Source organism: Aythya marila (assembly GCF_965140915.1).
Source record: "Aythya marila genome assembly, chromosome: 1".
Lineage (NCBI taxonomy): Eukaryota > Metazoa > Chordata > Aves > Anseriformes > Anatidae > Aythya > Aythya marila.
The window spans coordinates 43,657,364-43,677,237 of record NC_139042.1 but is presented as its reverse complement, the minus strand read 5'-3'; the positions used below and the strand labels follow the sequence as shown (position 1 = coordinate 43,677,237).

The 19,874-nt window shown below is 40.5% G+C and overlaps 1 protein-coding gene across 2 annotated transcripts in view; it reads left to right on the top strand.

Moving 5' to 3' along the window:
* The first annotated feature begins 8,146 nt into the window (after positions 1-8,146).
* The window catches only part of TBC1D4 (TBC1 domain family member 4), a 107,248-nt gene continuing 95,520 nt past the window's right edge, over positions 8,147-19,874 (top strand). Inside the window, exon 1 of one of the 2 annotated variants that reach the window (XM_082774569.1) lies at positions 8,147-8,767. In XM_082774569.1, coding sequence (XP_082630695.1) covers positions 8,297-8,767 — 471 coding nt within the window. In that variant the 5' untranslated portion in view covers positions 8,147-8,296. The remainder of the gene's footprint in view (positions 8,768-19,874) is intronic. The other variant, XM_082774570.1, reaches the window with a different exon arrangement.

Sequence of the window (19,874 nt, the reverse complement as noted above, 5' to 3'; positions counted from 1 at the left end):
GACGAAGATGGTCTGTGTTTTGTTTTAAGCCTACTGCGTGAAAGTCTCTTGTAAATAATGGGAAAAATTCAGAATTAGACTATGCCTAAACTTCTTTCCTTAGGATGAGATTAGGATGAGGTTCAGACAAATGCAGTTCTCTGAGATGGGGTAGCAAAGAACTGAGGGATAACTGCAGGCTGCTAAGAATATTTATATTGATTATAGCTAGAGAACGCTATATCGAGTCTGGAAAAGAGGACATGAAATCACATGCAATTTCTTACAAAAATTCATTAAGTAGTTTTCTTAAGCTTATTTAGGACACAAACACACCATTTCTCTTCAACATTTTCCTACAACAGTTCAAGAGAAAGGAAGAGGGAAGAAAGGGTATTACACAGTGAACAAGGCCAAGGGAATGAATAATCCCCTGGCAACATCTGTATGTCTTCATTGCATGGCTTTTTTTAATTACTTTCAAACACACCAGTTCCCTTGCAGAATGGTATTCGGTAAAAAGGCTCACAAAGGATACATAAATGACTCCTGTGTACTAATGAGGTGTATATATATTTAGCTGCATGTTTTGGCCTGGTCATGGCCAAAGGAAAAAAATTGTGTCCCTGTTACTTTGTTCTTGCTTCCACAGAGTTGTGCTGCCTTCTTAGAAGTGTGTAACTTTTTGTTCACTGTGAACCTGTCCCCTTCCTTGTTTAAAAAACTTTCCTATTTCCAAGCTTTTTCACTTGGGTTGAACACCTGAAGTTACGTCAGCTTTGAGCCACTAAAAATGAAAGTAGGGAATGCAGTTTGGTGGAGAGGAAAAACGGTGCTGCTTCCTGCTTGCTCTCCTCCATATCATATTTGTTTTATTCCTTTCATATACTGCCCTGTGCACTGGGATACTCTTCTTAAGTATTTGTGACTTTGTTATTGGGAACGTAATGAAGGTGAAGTGGTTGATTTTCTCAGATGGCTGATTTTAGTGATTCTAGGTTTTCTCTTCTCTGAGATATTTTTTTTCTCCTATGACTATGGCCTGGCTTAGAAGTGAGAGTTGTTTCTGCTGGCTAGGTGTAAGGTGCCATAGCTTCCAAATACTTAGTGTTTACATTACAAAGCATCCTTATACATATAAATTAGAGTATTCAGTTTCAATTTTATACTTTACACACTTATCTTTGAAACAGTAAACTTTAACACATGGTAAAAAAAAAGAAAAATCTAGTACTTGATGTAATGTGTGTGCAATTGTTTTTAAGAGGAATGTGGCATAGCATTGGTCACCAGGTGGCACTGCTACATGCAGTCTTGCTTCACAGTAATCCTCTGAGAGCGTATCTGATAATGGGATAGCAAGTCCCGGTTTTCTGCTGGGTGTAGCCTGTAGCTGTGCTGTATATGTTTATTTTGTAACTTCTATGCTACATTTAAACATTGTAGAGAAATAGTGTAAATTTTTTTGTTAATTATTAAAAAGATGAATGTAAAGATTTCCAGTGATACAAACAAAATTCAGCTTCTTAAGTATAACATTATATACCATACACTGTATATTTGCAGTAGCTTAAAACAGTAGTTTTTAAATATATCATCACTTCTGCATTATAACTTGCTCTTAAAATAGTATCATGTTATCTTTCTACTAGGGTCAATTACAGGTTTATGTATTTTTCCCTACATACATATATCTTAGATTTTTCTAGTTCAATATCTTGTTCATAGAATAAGCACTGGCATTTCCCTGTCCTGGATTTTCATGCATTTTAACCACTGTTAATGTTCTTTAATATTTGGTTGTGCAGCCTGCGCTTGTGTCTTTATGCCGTATTGATTACACTCACTCTACTCCTCAGCCAGTCTAAGTGACCCCGTTGCTTAATTCCCCTTTGTCTTTCAGATTCAGAGCTAATTCAATGTTCTGATATTCTTGGTAGTGCTGAAGGTGTGAGAACAGTTTCCGTTTACCATTAAATGGGCCAGAATTTCATTACTTCTGTGTTTTAGGCAGGTTACAGGAGTTTTTCCTATTAAAAAAAAAAATCATTTAAGAACTAGGCCAAATCAAAGCAAGACAGGCTTCCTACCCCATGATGCTTCTGAACTGGGAAGTACTGAACGCCGCAGCCACACGTGGAGCTTGAGGAGGGGTGATGAAGTTTACGTTTAAAATGAGGGGTGGAAACGTGTCACATGAATCAGTGGTGTGCAGCACAGCCCTGCTTCTCACAGCTGGGAATGTTGAAAGAATAGAGATGCTCAGCAGTCGACAGAGTCAAGACGACAGATACCAATTTACCTTTGTGAGAGTCAAGGAAGATGAAAAAAGATTAAGGGGCTCACATCTGTTGTTCATTTTTCTTTTCTTTTTTTTTCCTTTTGTCAGCTACACTGGCACTACTCTTGGTATTGTCAGGACTACACATGCCCTGTGGTTCATGGTACATTCTCTCACCAGACAAACAGCTGAATTGTGAAGTTGCAGTAAGGAAGTACAGTGCACAAATAGCAGTACAGTGTTGAAGTCTTAAGTGTATTTGCATTTTCCTCTTGAACAAATAAAATTTGTGACCTTTGAAACTGAAGTACCCTTGCCTTCCAAAGCATCTCTATTCTTTATTGTTTCTGTACTCTCTACTACAGATCTGTTGGCCTTCCTAGCCTATAGTGTGTCCTTCACTGTAATATATTTGTGGAATACTGTCAAGGAGTTTCTTTTAGCTTTGACACAAAAAGGACAAGAAATCCTGTCTTTCCATCTTTGGAGAGCTGAAGATAACCAGGATCCCTTCCAAATTACAAAAAGAAGTAGAGTTAGTGGGCACACTGTGGGAGAGAAGTCAGCTCCACCAGCAGCTGCTGTAGTTCCTCATTTTTTCCTCTATGTATATTGCTGCAGTGGTCAGGGAATAGTAGAGAAGTAAATATATCCTTTATGTAAAAGCAGAAATAAGTGGGAATATGGAAGTCCTTGTTTCAGAAGTTGTTCTGTCTTCTGCAATAACTAGCTTTGCGACTGGCCTGAACTGTTAACAGCCACTGAATTAGCTCAGCAACAGGGATTTTAGAAAGCTGATCTGATACTGTTTTCTTGAGAGGAATGTGAACCTTTAAAAAAAAAAAAAAAAAAAAAAAAGCGTGTGGTGGAAGTGAACAACTGCTAGTGGTTCCACTTGGAAAGCTGCTGCGTTACATGTAAGTACACAGGACATGAGATTAGTGGGAAGTCAGAGGAATAACTAGAATGTACTTGGTCTGATTTACATACAGAAACTCTGCAAAGTGCAGAGAAACCTCACTGTAATAAGCATGTTATACTTGAAACATTGCAAAAACTCCTTTTTAAACAAAAAGTCATGTTCCTCCACACCAGATTCCAAGTCTGCTCTGTCAGCAAGATAACTGTCTTGGAATAACTATTAAATGGAAAAAAAGACCAAAATAAGAATTGGTTTCTCAATGAAACACTGCTTTGAAGAGGGCAAATACAATAATTGAAGACATTCTCTCTTTCAATCAGTGCAATGTTAAATGGTGTATTGATATGCTGAACACAGACATAAACGTGGTAGGTCGCTTAACGTTCTAGAGATGTTTATGAAACCTTCAGCTAGGGATTATTCTCTTATGAACTTTGCTCATTCCAGTTCCCCTAAATCTATTTTGGAGTGGTTCCTATTGGCAGAACAAATTATAATCTGTCATTACGATCAAAAAAGATTAGTATTATTGAGCAAGAAAAAAAAAATAAAAAAAACAGCCTCTCACATCCTTTTTATTGTGAACAAATTATAATGTGCCTCCTGCTGTTGGCTTGTCTCTACACGACTGTCTTACTCAGCCTTTGGCAATCCATTTTAAACTATAACAATATCTTTATATCCTACAAAATATATAATTTTCATTATTTCTAGTTAAATTTTACACACTGAATAGAGGAGGCACCAGGGTTTCCTCTAGCAGCTCAAGTCTAAAGCCTTGGTATTATGCCCAGACTTCTGAACTTTCTAACACTAGAATTTTATTTCCAAAGTAATTTCATTAGTGTCTTCAAATAAGACTGGGTGATTTAAATGAACAAAATGTTTTTTAAAATCTAAATGTCATTATCTTAGATCTTAGTGGCAGTCAAATTAAATTTGATTAGTTAAAAGTAATGCAAATACAGTCATGGACCCTGAAATGCCAGAGAGCTAATTGCCAGCATTCTTAGAGAAGCAATAGAATAAGAACCAATAGGACATATTACTGAAGTGTTCTAATCCAAGGTGGCTGAAGTTATGCATAAATTACAGGATTGTAAAATAAAGTCTACAGCTCCTCTAATAACTTAATATTTTTCTGCAATTAAAATGGTTGCTGAAAGCTTAAGGGGATAGATAATGATGGCAGTTAACAGTCTGATCATGTGAGATGCTGAGGTCCTTCCACTCCCAAAGAAATTACTGAAAACTGTGGTTGTTTACCACTTTTCCAGGTTTAAATCCTTTAAAGCTAAAGACGAAGTGATGATCCAGATAGGATAAATGAAATGGCTGCTTTGGTGGAGTCACATACAGAAACAGTTCACATTATCAAGGTACTGTCTTAATGAACAAAACATACTTGCTTTAATGAACAGAGGGAAAATATGCTTATCTAAAATGTCTAAAATTCAAGTTTCCAAAGTAGGATAGGATAAAAATATTTTTGTTTTACTGATTTCATTGGTATTCTCCCATTTTGTAATACCTTCCTCCTTTTTTTTTTTTTTAAAAAAAAAAAAAAAAAACTCAAATCTTTATTTGTAGTACTCTACTGGCAAGCATATCAATTCCAAAATGTTCAGAGGCACTTAAATTTAGTTAACTGTATCCATGTTTGGTAATATGCATTATTTTGTGAGACTGTGCATCTAATTTCTATTTAATCAACAGAATTCAGTGGCAGGTAGTGTACAACTCAAAAACTCCAATTGGCTACTTGGTCAGACTGATCAAATAAACAGTTGGTAAATACTGAGCATAGTACTTAATTTACTTTGGATCTGCCAACAAAATTTTTACCTTGAATTCTACAGTTCATTAAGTTTGGCTAATAATTAAAAAAAAAAAAAAAAAAAAAAAAAAAAGGAAAAATTTATGGCATCTCATCAGGGGCTTTATATGTCGCATCTCTGCATGGATACTGCATTTATGCTTTTTTCCATTTGGGATGACATGGAGAGAAGCTGCTTTTTAATCAAGAATAAACACATTTTCAAAGCTCTGCAGATAAAGACTATGGAGAGTTGCATTCTTCAGAGTCCCATAGTTTCTGATTCTCATTGACAGAGCTATAGAGATTATGTAGTTTAGACTAATTTCTAACAATGTTGTTCAAAGAGCTGGAGGATGATGCTTTTCAACATCATGCTTTTCAAATTTTTGTTATAATTTTCAACAACAACACTAGGGCAGAAATTAGATGAGCATAAAAAGTGAAAAGCCTTGGGCACAGACAAAGGAACACTATGTTCAATGTAAGATTAATTAGGAAGCTTAATTTCAAGGTGCATGAAGTCTTACAACTGAAATGAGAAAAAGGAAATAACTTCAAGAAGCAGTTATGTAAATAAAGAAATACTATTAAGAAGATGATGGGGATAAAAAGAGGTGGCCAGATTAAAGGATAAGAAAGAAATGATGAAGTAAATGGATAAAGATAATGGACAGCTAAAGGGATTACTATGAAGAATTGATTCAGGGAGACGTATAAAAATCTAAAGCAAGAAGAAAGTATGAAAACTGTTTGGAATAACATCTGAGAAGTTTATTTTGAAGGCAGGTAAAATATTAGTCATAGGGTTTATATAGATCAATTTAGTCTTAAAGGAATTTGTATGAAAGGTTTGATAATAAAAAATAAATTAGGCAGATCAAAATAACCATTTCTCATCATACCATCCAGGTGAAGGAGAATACCAGGAGCTTTCCATAACTGCCATAATAGTGATAATTTAACAATTTCAGATTCATTTCCCGCATTTTGTTCCTCACAGTTCTACTTCACAAAATAGAAGTCATATAAAATAATGCAGTCTTTTATAAAATATAAAATCCAAAGTAAAAACATGTAAAATCGTTGCAACTGCATGTGTGTATAAGGGGGGAATTTCTCTGCTGCTATAGTGCAAATCCAGTGTGCAGTTCACTTCCCTGGAGGTTTAAATTTGTCTTTGAGCTCAAGTGACTAAGTTGCAGCTTCACGCTCCAGATGACTCACGTAAGCTAGCGTTCCCCAAAGGAGAGAGTAGTCTTCCTGCCCTCTTCACCTCCGGGCATCTATTTTTGCTTCCTTGGTGCCAACAGCAGTACCTCTGTGAGTACTGTCACTCAGGCTTGAGGCAGCTCACAGACCTAAGCTGGCAGAACATGAGCAGCTTGTCATGGCATTAACCGAGTGGGTTAATGGGTCTTATTCAGGTGCCCTATTAGAGGGTCTTGGTGGCTGCCAAACCCATCCCACAAGGCCAGAGTTGTGGAACTGGTCTGCAGCTGGTTGATAGTCGGCTGAATATGAGCCAGCAGTGTGCTCAGCTGGCCAAGAAGGCCAACAGCATCCTGGCTTGTATAAGAAGCAGTGTGGCCAGCAGGGCTAGGGAAGTGATTGTCCCCCTGTACTCAGCTCTGGAGAGGCTGCACCTTGAGTACTGTGTTCAGTTTTGGGCCCCTCGCTACAAGAAGGACATGGAGGTGCTCAAGTGAGTCCAGAGAAGGGCGACGAAGCTGGTGAGGGGCCTGGAGAACAAGTCCTACGAGGAGCGGCTGAGGGAGCTGGGCTTGTTCAGCCTGGAGAAGAGGAGGCTCGGGGGTGACCTTATTGCTCTCTACAGGTACCTTAAAGGAGACTGTAGTGAGGTGGGGGTTGGTCTGTTCTCCCACGTGCCTGGTGACAGAACGAGGGGGAATGGGCTAAAGTTGTGCCGGGGGAGGTTTAGGTTGGATATTAGGAAGAACTTCTTTACCGAAAGGGTTGTTAGGCATTGGAATGGGCTGCCCAGGGAAGTGGTTGAGTCACCATCCCTGAAGGTCTTTAAAAGACGTTTAGATGTAGAGCTTAGTGATATGGTTTAGTGGAGGACTGCTAGCGTTTGGTCAGAAGTTGGACTCGGTGATCTTGGAGGTCTCTTCCAACCTAGAAATTCTGTGATTCTGTGATTAGTACGGCGATGGGAAGGGCAATGTCTGAGGTCTTTCCAAGTCCCGGTGTTAAAGCTGAAAACTGCAGCAGATTATCCATAAGCCAAAATGCATTCAACCAGAGAAACTAGCAAAAAAATAGAAGAGCGAAGATCTTTGTGCAGTAGATGAGCACAGTTGCTTGTCACACTATTGAATAAAACACCACTAGCACAACAGTTTTGGCATCAGTTCTGTTTGTTGTGAGTGATGTGGCTGGCTGTTACACAAACTCTCTACCCAAATCATGTAGCGTGGGGTCTCCAAGAAGAGATGGTGTAGCTCTTCAGCCCAAGCTACTGACTTTTCTAGAGAGCAGTAGGGCTAAAAGGTTTGCCATAACGCTGCGTTACGGGGAGTTATCGCTGCTGTTCCTACCAACGTGAACACAAGGGCAGTCACTGCATTTGATAATTACAAGATGGATACGGATGCTGTATGATTAGAAAAGCTTCTTTCTCGGAGACCAGTTACTCCCACTTACAGTAGGTGGCAGATTTTACACTGTCAGATGTTATCGCGATAGCGAGGGAAAAAAAAAAAAAAAAAAAAAAAAAAACAACCTAGAAGCTCAGAGCAGGAAAAAGAAACCTAGAAAAAGATATTTAGAAAACAGTTTTAATTTAAAGTGTGACTTGAGGGTGGCTCGGTAGCAAGGCTGGGCCGGGGGGCACCAGACGAAGTCCCGCGGGAGGGAAAAGCCCCTGGCCTGGGGGAGCCGCCGGAGAGGAAACGGGAGTAAAATAAAATGAAAACAAGAATAGAATGGGATTAAAAAAAAAGAACTAAGATGAAATTGAAGTAGGAAAAACCCCGGCAGCCTCCGCACCTCCTTCACACACCCCCCTCCCCCGGGTGACCTTCCTCCCCTTGCGGACCTCCTCATCCTCGCCCCCTCCCGCTCGGGGCGTAGCTCCCTCGCTCCTCCCCGGGGCGGTGGGCGGAGGAGGAGGAGAAGGAGGAGCGGAGGGGAAGGACAGGACGGCGGAGATCCCCCCAGTCCTCGCGGGCTGACCTGAGCCGTGCCGAGCCGTGCCGGGATGCGCGCTTAGCTCTGGCCCCGCGCTGAGCTCTCAGGCCCTGGCGGCCGCACCCGGAGCCCATCGGCCGCGGCCATGGAGAACCCCCCGGGGGTCCAGCCTCTCTCCCACCCCCTGCAGCCCTCGGCCGAGCCGCAGCCGGCGGCGGAGAAGCGCTTCAGGCTGTGGTACGTGGGCTGGTCGTGCCTGGACCGCCGCACCACGCTGCCCATGCTGCCCTGGCTGATGGCCGAGATCCGGCGCCGCGGGCAGCGGCAGGAGCCCGGCGGCTCCCTGGGCAGCGGAGTGCCGGCCCGAGAGGTGCTGCTGCTGCTGGGGTCCCCCACGCTGCGCTGCGTCCCCGCCGGACCCCCCAGCCCCGGTCCCGGGCGCCCCGGCAGCCCCGCGCCCGCCGTCTTCATCTTCGAGCACAAGGCGCAGCACATCGCCCGCTTCGTCCACAACAGCCACGACCTCACCTACTTCGCCTACCTGATCAAGGCGCAGCCCGACAACCCCGACTCCCCCATGGCCTGCCACGTCTTCCGAGCCACCGACCCCAACCAGGCGAGTGGGGGCGGCTGGGGTTGGAGGTGGTCGTGGTCTTGGTCGTGGTGTCATTGGGGATGGTAGTGGTGATGTTGGTCGTGGTGTTTTTGGGGATGGTAGTGGTGGTCGTGGTGGTATTGGTCATGGTGGTGGTGGGGATGGTGGCAGTGGTCGTGCCGTCAACCGCCGCGCAGCAGCCGTCACCTGGGACCAGCGGGCAGGACGCCCAGCTGTGCCCAGGCACGCTCCCTGGTGCTCCAAACAGCCCTAGGTTTGGGTGGAGGCATTGTTGATAAAGTGCCAGATGGGGGGAAAAACAACTAAAAACTGAACGGCAAGACCGTGTTTTTCTGACTCCTCAACAGGCTTTGGCTCACGCGTCAAATGTGGAGCGGCAGGCTCCTGTCTCCTCCCTGTTTGGAGTGCGGTTTGACAATTGGGTTTGGTTGTTGGTTTAACGTGGTGGCGGCAAGAAAAGGGCCTTTGGTTGAGAATACCTTGAGTGAATAAGTCAAGACACCTCCTCCCAGTTTTTCAGAGGCACGTATAGAGAAAAAACGCATGTAGCTGGAAATACTGGAATTTACCAAAACCACTCATCTTACTGAAAGTTTTTCCTTTATTAATTTTGATTTGAGCAAATGTGCTGCCAGAGATTGTTACGTTGGAGGGGTTTAGATTACATACTTAGCTGCGGCTTGAGCCATCATCAAAGATGGGATGAGAGGTATCCCGAACAGAGGTAACTGCGTTTAACTTGTTGGCAGCTGCTGCCACTGTTGTGCCCTGCCAAGGAAAAGGGAATTCAGGGTCAGGAGAGCACGCAGCAAGAGCGTGAAACTGAGGGGATGGTGTCTGGCGAGGGTGCAGCCACGATGTCCTTTTATGAGTCTGGCCATATGGACTGAAGGCTCCTGCTGTTGGCAGAAGGTGTTGAGACGAATGTTATTTCTTGGGTAGCTCTGGTCTGATGCCATGGCTTTGTAAGGCAACCTCATGCTATGAGATACGGGGTGCATATCCCTCTTGCATTTGGTATTTCTCACGTTCACATTTACATTTGGGATGCTGTTTCTGATTAAACTGATTATACATCAATATGTCTTTCCTTCATTCCTCATGGAGGAGAATGTCTTTATGTGCATAGACTTAGATTTATACTACAGGTAAAGTCTTCCCTTGGAAGGAAGTTATTAGTATGAACAAATTCCCTTTTATAAATTCCTATCTTATTCTGACAGTATAGTCTAAATTTTATCTGGCAAGATTTTTTTTTAACCTTTTTATCATTAATAAAAGGCCATTACAGGAGGGTTACTTGGCACAGGCTTCCAAAGAGCTGCAACAAAGGTAGTAGATACACAGCCAGCTATATGATTCATGACTATCTGATTAATGGGTAATTTATTTTTTCTCAGGTATCAAAAAGGAAAGAAATTTCCACATTTTTTTCCCTCCTAAGTTACTTTACCAACTGGAGAGGCTTGGTTAGCTAAGTCTGTGCCGGTCTCTTGATCCATGCTTAACCCTAGTTTTGATCGGATGAGACCAGGCTGCGAGTCGCTAGCTCTGAAAATCTTCTTTTGATACTCTTGTTTGTTATAAAACAGATGCCGTTCTTGCACACTTTCAGGATCTTTAAGTGCATGCATCTGATTCATCTTGGTTATGTGAGCTTCATGGTGCATATTAGTTTAGAAAGTATTTTTCACAGCTGTTATTTTAAGACGACCTCATTTTTGCTGTTGGGCCATAGTTCCTTCCAGCCAACGTAAGTTGGCACTGCTGCCATGAGACACAATCCTGCCCTCTTCAAGCCTCAGCCTCTTGTGCCTTCCTCTTGGCTTTGTCCTCATGTCACTACAACTGTTTTTTGTGCTGCCGCATGACAAATGGGATCAGGGAATTGGCTCGAGTTAAACTTGCTTTTCACCTACTTCTGCTGTGTTGGTCCCAAACCACTTCCCTGGTTTGCTTTGCAATGCAACACTGTATATATCAACATAGGTAGGCTGGAGGCACAAGGTAGGAAGGAGTAGCTAAGAAAAGGAAGGGTGGGATGACCTCTTCAGAGCTTGAACTAACTTCAGGCCAGCTTAAGTTGACCACAAAGCCATGGTGGCCGTGCTGTTATTACCGTTGTTGGTGGTATGAAGTTCAGCAGCATGTCAAGGTCACTCAGGAATGAAGGAAGGCTGCAGGAGCTGTCTTGTAGTTTTTGACTTAGAAGACAGCTGGCCATAATTTTCAATGGTGGATGAAAATTACAAAAGTCAGATGGTAACATACAACTACCAGGATATTAGTGCTAGTGCTGTAATTCAGGATACAGAGTAGCTGAAGGAAAAATTTGGCTTCAAGTCCATTGCTTAGTCCACTGGAAATATTGCACAGTGTCTAGGATGCATGTGAGTTCACCATTACAGCAAAGTTAGATGTTGTTTGCAAAAGAAAGCAATACTTTCTGCAAATTTCTATAGCACATGACCAATAAAAAGCCAACACAATATATATGCCCTGGCAACGTAAGGCAGGGAGATAACATCTTTTAGTGTTATTTGCCATGACTGAAGAAAAACATCTGAGTGAGGTGGTACATCCGAACATTTTATTTGAAAACCTGCAAATTGTAGGCAAAGCTGAAAAGGAGGAGTCAGTGGATCGGTTGCTGTCTTGGAGTAGTACCTTGGCACAGCGTCAAACTTAGAGCTCAGCTGTCAGTATGGGGGTGGATGCAAAGATGCTTTTCTCGGGGGGGTGTCTCTTCAGTTACAAAAGGGAGAGAAAACTCCTGGAACTCTCTGTCTAGTCAGGGTGGGAATGAAAGTTTTTGACTTTTTTCATTCAGAACTATTGCAGTATTGACTGCTTCTAATAACTTTTTAAAGTGGCAGGAGCCAGCTGAACTGGATGAGGGTAGTTGTCTGGTTTAGTGCTGGCTAGTAGCTTCTCAATAGCAGCCAGAGATGTGTTAGTTTTGCACTGCTGTCATTTGAGAATTATGTAGGATGCACAGAGTCTGTCTGTACACATCAGATGACAGCATTGTCTCATTTTACATTTGGCAGATTTTCTTCACAACCACAGGAACAGATTTTCTTTTAGTAAACCAAAAGTTAGTTTCTAAATATAGCAGGCATACCGTCCTCCCAGCCACCAAGAAAAGCCCTTTTGAGTAGTGTTTGCAACCTCAGTCTCAATGATTTTTTACTGTGAAATACTGAATTTATTCTGTAAAACAGAATTTGATTGAAACAGATCAATATGGTTTGACGACTGCCTGGAGTTACTTGTTTTCTGGCAAAAAGGATATGGTCTGATCTGTTTTTACTCTTTTTTTTTTTTTTTAATTATTTTTATTTGTGCTTATCTAGACTGTATGCTTTCTTCTTAGTAAGTGAGTAAGTCTGTCTTATGAGATTTATTTTTTTTAACCTGAACTGGAATCTTAAATCTAATTATACTGTAATTGCTTCTTATTAGTGAAGATAGTTACATAATCATAACCTCCTCCAGTTAAGCAAAAAACTTACTTGATGTATTTTGTATGTAGAAACCTTATTAGCTGTCATCTAAGTATTGTTATGGCTTCAAAACTAATCCAAGCTGGCCTTGAGAAGAAAACTGCTCCAATGCACAGACCTCAGTATGGTTTAGCTTTTGTGCATCTCAAACATAGCTGCAACTGCAAGTTAGTGGTACTAGGCTGTCTCAGGCCAATACTGGAGCATTTTGCTGACCAGATGAAGCTGTGGTAAGAACTAGAGAGGTGTAGAGGGCTAGAGATGAGAGCTGGAGGCAATCTCTTTGTAACTCAAATCCTTGCTCTGTAATCACTGCAAAGGCTAAAAGTCAAAATTGTTTGTCTATCCCAAGTGAGTATTAATTGTCTGTTAGATAATACATTTCAGTAAAGCAAGGCCATAGGACAGCTTGTTCTGGAAAACAAGGCATCAGTACAAAATCTCCAGTTTTAGCTATTTGAAGGAAACTTTTATGTTATGATAAGATCACACTCTGTAAGGCTTCTTATTAGCGAATGTAAGTTGGAAACATTTGAAGAAGGAAGTCAGATAGTGAACTTCGCATTCAGATTTTGTGCTTTGTTTTATATGTAACATAGGAGCATGGGCTGAATCCATGCAAATTCTTGGCATATTACATACGTATGCACAGCATTGTTTCAATTAATATGAGAACTGTTGCACAGGTTGAGTCATTGGGTAAGCTGTGTTTTAAATAGGAAAAACCAACATGATGGAAAAAGATGGGCTCTGGGTTTTGAGGGAAATGAGAGATGCATGGCTTGGTTGTTAGGTAGACCTGAGCACGCTTTGACAGCAGAGGAAAGATGTAATTCTTTTCCATGAAAAAGATCTGTTTTCCCAGTTTTATCAAGAAAATAAGTCTTGGAGAGAACAAAGGAGAATTTTCTCTAAGATTGTGTGGGTCAGAATTTCACTCATCGAATGAGAAATTGAAAAGCAATGACTCAAAACAAAGTGAATGCTAAAGGCTTGCAATGAACGCAGAATTGTTCTGCTAGCAGCCTCATTATCTCCAGCCTGTATGGGCTACAGAGACTCAAATGAAGTCTTGGATTTTCATTTAAATAATGTCTGACCTAAGGTTTGGGAAATGGAACTGAATGTTGAGAGCTTGAGGTTTCATTTTTGTTTTGTTTTTCTTAATGACAGAGTCAGCACTTTTTTTTTTTTTTTTTTGGTGTGGTTTTCATTTTAGGCTTTTACGGCTATCTTTAGATTCCAGTTTTGAAAAGAAAAAATTGTCCATGATGATTTCCTGCCAAGTCCAAATTTAAGGAATAGTAAAAAAAAAAAAAATAAAATTGTTAGCCGTTTCTAAGTGTTGCTATGTAGCCTTTTATCTCTGATTAATGTTTAGGAAAGAGGGAATAGTTTTGAGTGCTCTCTTATCTGCTGTATACATATGTTTAATTCTTGCATTTTTCCTTTTGCAATTCCTGAAACCCAACCCATTATTCAGGAATAGAAGGGATGTTACTAAGGATTTCATTTTCCAAAGGGTAAAATAAAATATAGGATGGCAAATATATGAAATAATATAACCTCAGTGATAATGGCTGTAGGTAACACAGTGACTAGAAAATAAGGCTATTTGATTTAATGAAAGGAGCTTGTATGCATCTTGGCACACCAAATCAAGCCTGCTTTTCTGAGGATGTTTCTAAGTTTTTCTGTTCTGTTTCTCAAATGTAGAGGCTGGTCCTTTCAAAAATAATTAAATAGAAAACTAACTTCCAGAAAGTTTGGCTAGCTTATGTATATGTTGGCAATAGAGAGAGCCTGATTTCTAGGGGTGGTGAAAATCTCAGACCAAAGTTAGTGTTTATAAAAGTGAATGCTAAAAAAAGGTTAGAGTTCTAAACAGTCATTGCAGAATAGTAACATGATTGACTTCTTCCCATACGTCCTATTTCCTAGAGGATGGTATAGAATCACCCTGCATCTTTTCCGTCCGTTTTCCCAATTTGCCTGGATCTCTTTGACCATCCTGTGTTTTTCTGAGGTAACGAGGTGAACGCTGTGATGAATTTCAGAGGCGAATTGTGGGGGTTGCTGTCTGGGCTGTGGGTCATGCAGAACTTATAGCAGTTTTGGCATGGTCCTCTCATGGCGCCAGCTGTCCTCTGCCACCTGGTGTTGTTTTCTCTGTGGTTTCATGTACTCTTTCTAGTTCAGAGACAAGAAAAAAGAGAAGAGTTTATTTCAGTGTAATGACTTTTGTCATTTGTCCCATATGTGAATTATGGTACCATCTACCTTCACCTGCTTCAGTGCTCTGAAGCAGCTTTAGAGACTACAGGGAGATCACTGAATAAAAAGGCCAGACCTACTGGAAGTCTTGTAGAGGTCAGAAATAAGGCAGTGATTGAGGGCAGCTGGACAGCACAATTAAGGCAGCAAAGTGAAGTGACTCAATTCTTAAACAGGATCTGTGCTTTTCTGTTCTTTATAGATTGTAATACCACATCTATCACCTTGTTTCTTCTGACACAAATAGGTGCATGAAGACCATATGGAATAGCATGGATTTACAAATAAATCGTAGCATCACGAATGCAAGATACTGTATGGTGATGTCGGAAACAAACGCACCTGTTCTGAAGGTATCTTCAAAGTGTAAAAAGACGATAGAGAACATTGGAAATGTTAGAGGGGTGCTGAAATCATGAAACGTGGAGGGGGCTGCACCAAGGTTGCAAAAAGTATGTTACCTGTTTTGTGATCACTTTCGGCAGAGAACACACATCATCTTTATGTATCAGTGTGTTCATTCATGAATATTTTTCCCCTTTCCAAGTGTTTTATTCACCTTTCCAGGTGTTTTAACTAGGTGACAACTGGTGGATCAGCGAGTTGGGTAAATAGACATATGTGATTGTTCTGCAGATCTGAGAGTAGTCTGGTAACTCAATCTTCCTCTCAGCATTTGTCAGAAGCAAACTTGTTTGTATCATAGGGGATTAGATCTAGTAGTATATTTAGACACTACAGGGAAAACAACATTGAAAAAAAATCACCACACACAAAATAAATAAACAAAGAAAAGCACCAAGCAAAAAAAAGCACATGCAAACACCCCCAAGGGGCTCACTGAAACCCAAACTGCAGTATATTATTCTCTTTTTTTTTTTCTCTTTTTTGCATTTTGAACACAATTTTCTTTTACCAGCACAAAATCTACACATTTGAAGCTATGTTCATTCCTTTCGACTTCTCAACATCTGCGACGCTGCTTGCAATAACGTTTTATGGCCTGCTGTTTGACGTGAAGGCTCCCTAAAGCCATCCTCCTTACAAGAAACCAAGGAGTCGGTCCTGCCTCTCCTTGCTGCAGGGAATTAGGGCTCCCAATCAGAAGTTAATTACTTGGTTCTCCTCTGGAGTGGTTGGTGCTGCTGAGACTTCCCCTGTTCTCTGAGCAGGTTCTCTCTGGGCAGAAAAAGGAGAACCATGTCAGCAGCAGGGCCCCTGGGTGTTGTTTCACCCTCCTGAAATGCAGTGTTGTATGCTTTCAGCTGAAGAACTTAAATATGGTTCTTCACGTTCTTCTACTTGGTTTTTAGTTCCTTAAGTCAGCTGAACAAAAACCTGAGACATGCTTTAAAAGCCATTCTGCCATGAAGGCTGTTAAGACAGGGTAGATGGTATAGAGTAAATACGTGTAAAACATGCCTTAAATTTTATTTTTCACCTTCTGAAAGTTGTCACAAATTAATAACCATTACCTAGATACATTACAGTTCTCTTCAGTTCGAATAAGAGAGGCAAAATATTTCAGTTGATTAACTGCAAAAAGAAAATTTTTTTCTTTAATTAAATTTAGAAAATTCTGCTAGTGCTTTGAAGGAACTGTATCTACTAAACCACATTTCCTGACTTTATTAGTTACTTGTAATAGTGAGTTATCTTCATCTTTGTTCAAATCCAATTGCTTTTTCACAGAATCTGTAATTTCCCTTTTTTATCATTCTCTCTCTTTGTACTTAGAACTTGAAACATTCTTTCTTCTGGAAATTTGTAAGGGTAATGTGGTGAAGTTTTTCTTGTTTTCTGGAACAACTGAAGGTGAGCAGGGTTGTACTGTACTGGGCACGTGGCATTTGCTGAAGGATTAATTTAAAATGCAAATATGACAGAAGATCCTTGTTTAGAGTTCAAACGGTGTACGAAAAGACTTGCAGAAGCCACTAGATGATGAGATAAAACCAACCCCATGCAAGTGCAGCGTTTTCCCTACTCCACCATCCCTGTCACTGTGGTTTTCCCCCTCCCATTGTAGCTTACTTTAATTAAAGTGGTTTTTGGTCACGCGGTTCATTTTTGCACATTGATAAACCTTAACAAGCAGCTTGCTCAGTTATAATGGCTAGGGTTATGTTTTATTTCATTACACGTCTTGGCAAGAACGTGTAGATCTGCACAGTGCTGTTTAGAGATCTGTGATGCATCTAAAAACATGTTGTGGGAAGTAGGAATATTATCCTCTGGGGCATAGCAATGACTGCCTTCCAGACTGTTCAGTTTTGTTTTTCCTAGCAAGACCAATAAATATTTAATTTTTTTGGATGCTGATGTTAAATATATTTCATGTACTCTGTGACACCAATGTGGGTTTCCTGTTGTGTTCTTTTTGGCTTTTTTTTGTTTGTTTGTTTAAAAAAAAAGCAATGTCCCAGGAACTTTGGGAGTAGCCAGTGGTCTGTGGGTTCTTGAGTATTTCTAAACTAGGGTAACTATTCAGAAAGAGAGCAGTGAAAGTCTAGGACATGCCATGCTATAACTTGAAACATTTTTATATGCCTTCTCATGGTTTGTTTCTTGCTTTGGCTTGAAACTGGAGATCAAATTGTGGTAGAACTTCCAAATAAAAATGGAAGTAGGGTAGCACGTATTTAACAGAGCCTTGTTTGCCAGAGAGGAACAAGTTGCGCTCTTTAGGAGCACCCAGCTGGAAGTGTAGAAACAAAGAAGCTCACCAATTCTGGCTGTGCTTTGTACTGAAAGCTGGTGTGTGACCTTCACATTGATGTGCATGGGCGGGCTGCAGTAGACACAAAAAGCTCGGTGATTCCTGCCTGCCCCAGCTCTGTCACAGCATGCAAAATTATGGATTTGATAGTCTGAGGCATAGAAATTCACTCTTGCTATTATGCAGATTAGAAGGAGACAGTAGTGTGTATTCAAGTTGCTTCCATGCTTGGCAGTGGAAATAAATACCAAATGACAGCCACCGTCAGGGTACTTTTGTGGCAATATCAGCTGTTTCAGACACAGATTCCCACACAAGCCATTGTAGTTGTCCTTAGGAAAACTAACAAACAACAAAAAAACTGAATCCAGCAAGAAAGGTAATTTAAGATGCTAATGTGTTGCTCTAGTATGTAAATCCTATAGGATCTGGTAGCTGTTTGTGGAGAATACAGCTTTTTTTTTCTAACGTTTTGTTTAGGCTTGTGTACGAGACTTTGCTTTGAATAGAGAAATATTTTTAAGAGTGTGCCTTCTGTAGAAAATACTTCTGGCCTGACTTTGTGATCATACTTGATGAGAGCTGCTTAATTTTCTGTGGGGACTGCAAGCTTGAGCTCTACACAACAGTTTGTGAAGAGGATCCGCTTTTTTTGTAAACCAAACACATTATAAATAGAGGCAAGATTTTGGCTACTCTTCAGTAGCACTTTCTTGGGCAAGCCTTGCCAAAATAGAAAATCAAGTGGGCCTTTCAGTCGGAGCAGCACATCCTACTTTATTTGAATTATTCATGATGAAACACATCCAGATTGTCCGCGACATATGTGTATGCATATGTGTTCAGATTTAGCATTGACAGAATTTAGTGTTGAGGAAATTTGCTGACCTAAACACAGGAGCAGAGTGGGAGCAAGACAGCATGATTAAAGCCAGCTCAGAAGGAGTGGGTTTACATCCTGGCACGATGCCTCCCCATGCCTCAGATTCACTCTCTGTTTAGTGCAGGGGAGAACTAAAAATAATACCTGCAGTTCACTGTGGTGGTGTGAAGTTTGCAAAATGAATGCATTTCCTCCACAGTGACCTTTACTCTGCAAAAGCACCACAGAAGGAATTGTAAAAATAAATAAATAAATATAACAAACATATCAATCCATCTGTATGAATGTTGTTTTTCTTCTTGCATTTTCTTTTCCTTTTGCTCACAATGTAGGTTGTCCTTAAATTATACAGTATCACAGTTGGGAGTGTGAGAAATGTGGAGACCAGCCCAGAAGGCTAGATTAATGAACTTGGTGTTTCTTTATGTAACCAAGTATTTTGTTTCTATGTATTCACCCACTGTTTTGCACTTCAGTTTTGCTATTTAATATAATACGCTTGCTAATTTTTGTTGTGGCTGTATGGGAATTTGAAAGGTAACTTTTTGCATTCAGTGCAAATTGCAGGTTAAAACTTCAGCAATTCTTTTTAATGACTGTATCAATAATAAGTATTTGGATTTGTAAATTTTCTCTTAAACTTTTTAATTATTTGAATTTTTCTCTTAAACTTGTAATGGAAACTCAGCCTTAGTACCATTTTATTTCTTATCTGAGTCTCAATTTTTCAGATTTGACAATCTGTTTGATATGCTTCTGTTTTGAGTTCTCACGTGTCTGCCATAAAAAAGGTCAGATTTTGAGAAGGGGATTTTGAGTCACCATCCCTGGAAGTCTGTAAAAGACAGTTAGATGTAGAACTTAGTGATATGGTTTAGTGGAGGACTGGTTAGTGTTAGGTCAGAGGTTGGATTAGAGGATCTTGGAGGTCTCTTCCAACCTAGACGATTCTGTGATTCTGTGATTTCTAATTTCTGATTTCCTGATTTCTGTGGTGCTACAGAATGGATGCTTCAGCTGATATTTTTGACTTCTGGAAGTGCCAACCTGAGGCAAACTGTGATGTATATTTACAGGCTGCTGTTTATTGCCTGTCAGGTACCTGAAGATGCACCTTCAAGAATCACATTATAAACTGGAACATTCTTACTATGCTAAGTGTGAAGTTGGAGGAAAGTAAGAGAATGAAACATGGCAGTGCTAATGCATTGTTTGCCAACCCAGGCTATAATATTAGAAGCTTTTTAGATATTTAGTCCCGCTGTTATATTTTGCAATTGTACCACTGTATTTTATAGGCCTAGTATACCCTCGCCTGAAAAACTCACATTGCTCTACAGGCTTTGATGCTTATTTTGCTGATTTTAAAATTCTTGCTGTAACTCTGTGGGAAGCTCAGAATACTCTGCTGAATCCCACAGGTCGTTGCCATCCTTGTACAAATAGCCAGCTCATGCCTGCCTACACAGCCAAGTATGTAGTATTTTACACCTAATATGGTAGAAATACATTGGTAAAATTCTTATTACTATGCTACATATTTCAGTCTTTCAGGTAATGATTTAAAGCTTGCTTGCATTGATGTGATGCTTTTGAGTTGGATTACTGATTGCAAGCAGCACTACATCAAGTGTAAGGTTTAAACTCAAGATCACCTGACTTTCTTCACCAAAAGTATAAGCATTACGTATGCATGATATTCTTCTTTCTATCAGTTGTAAAGTA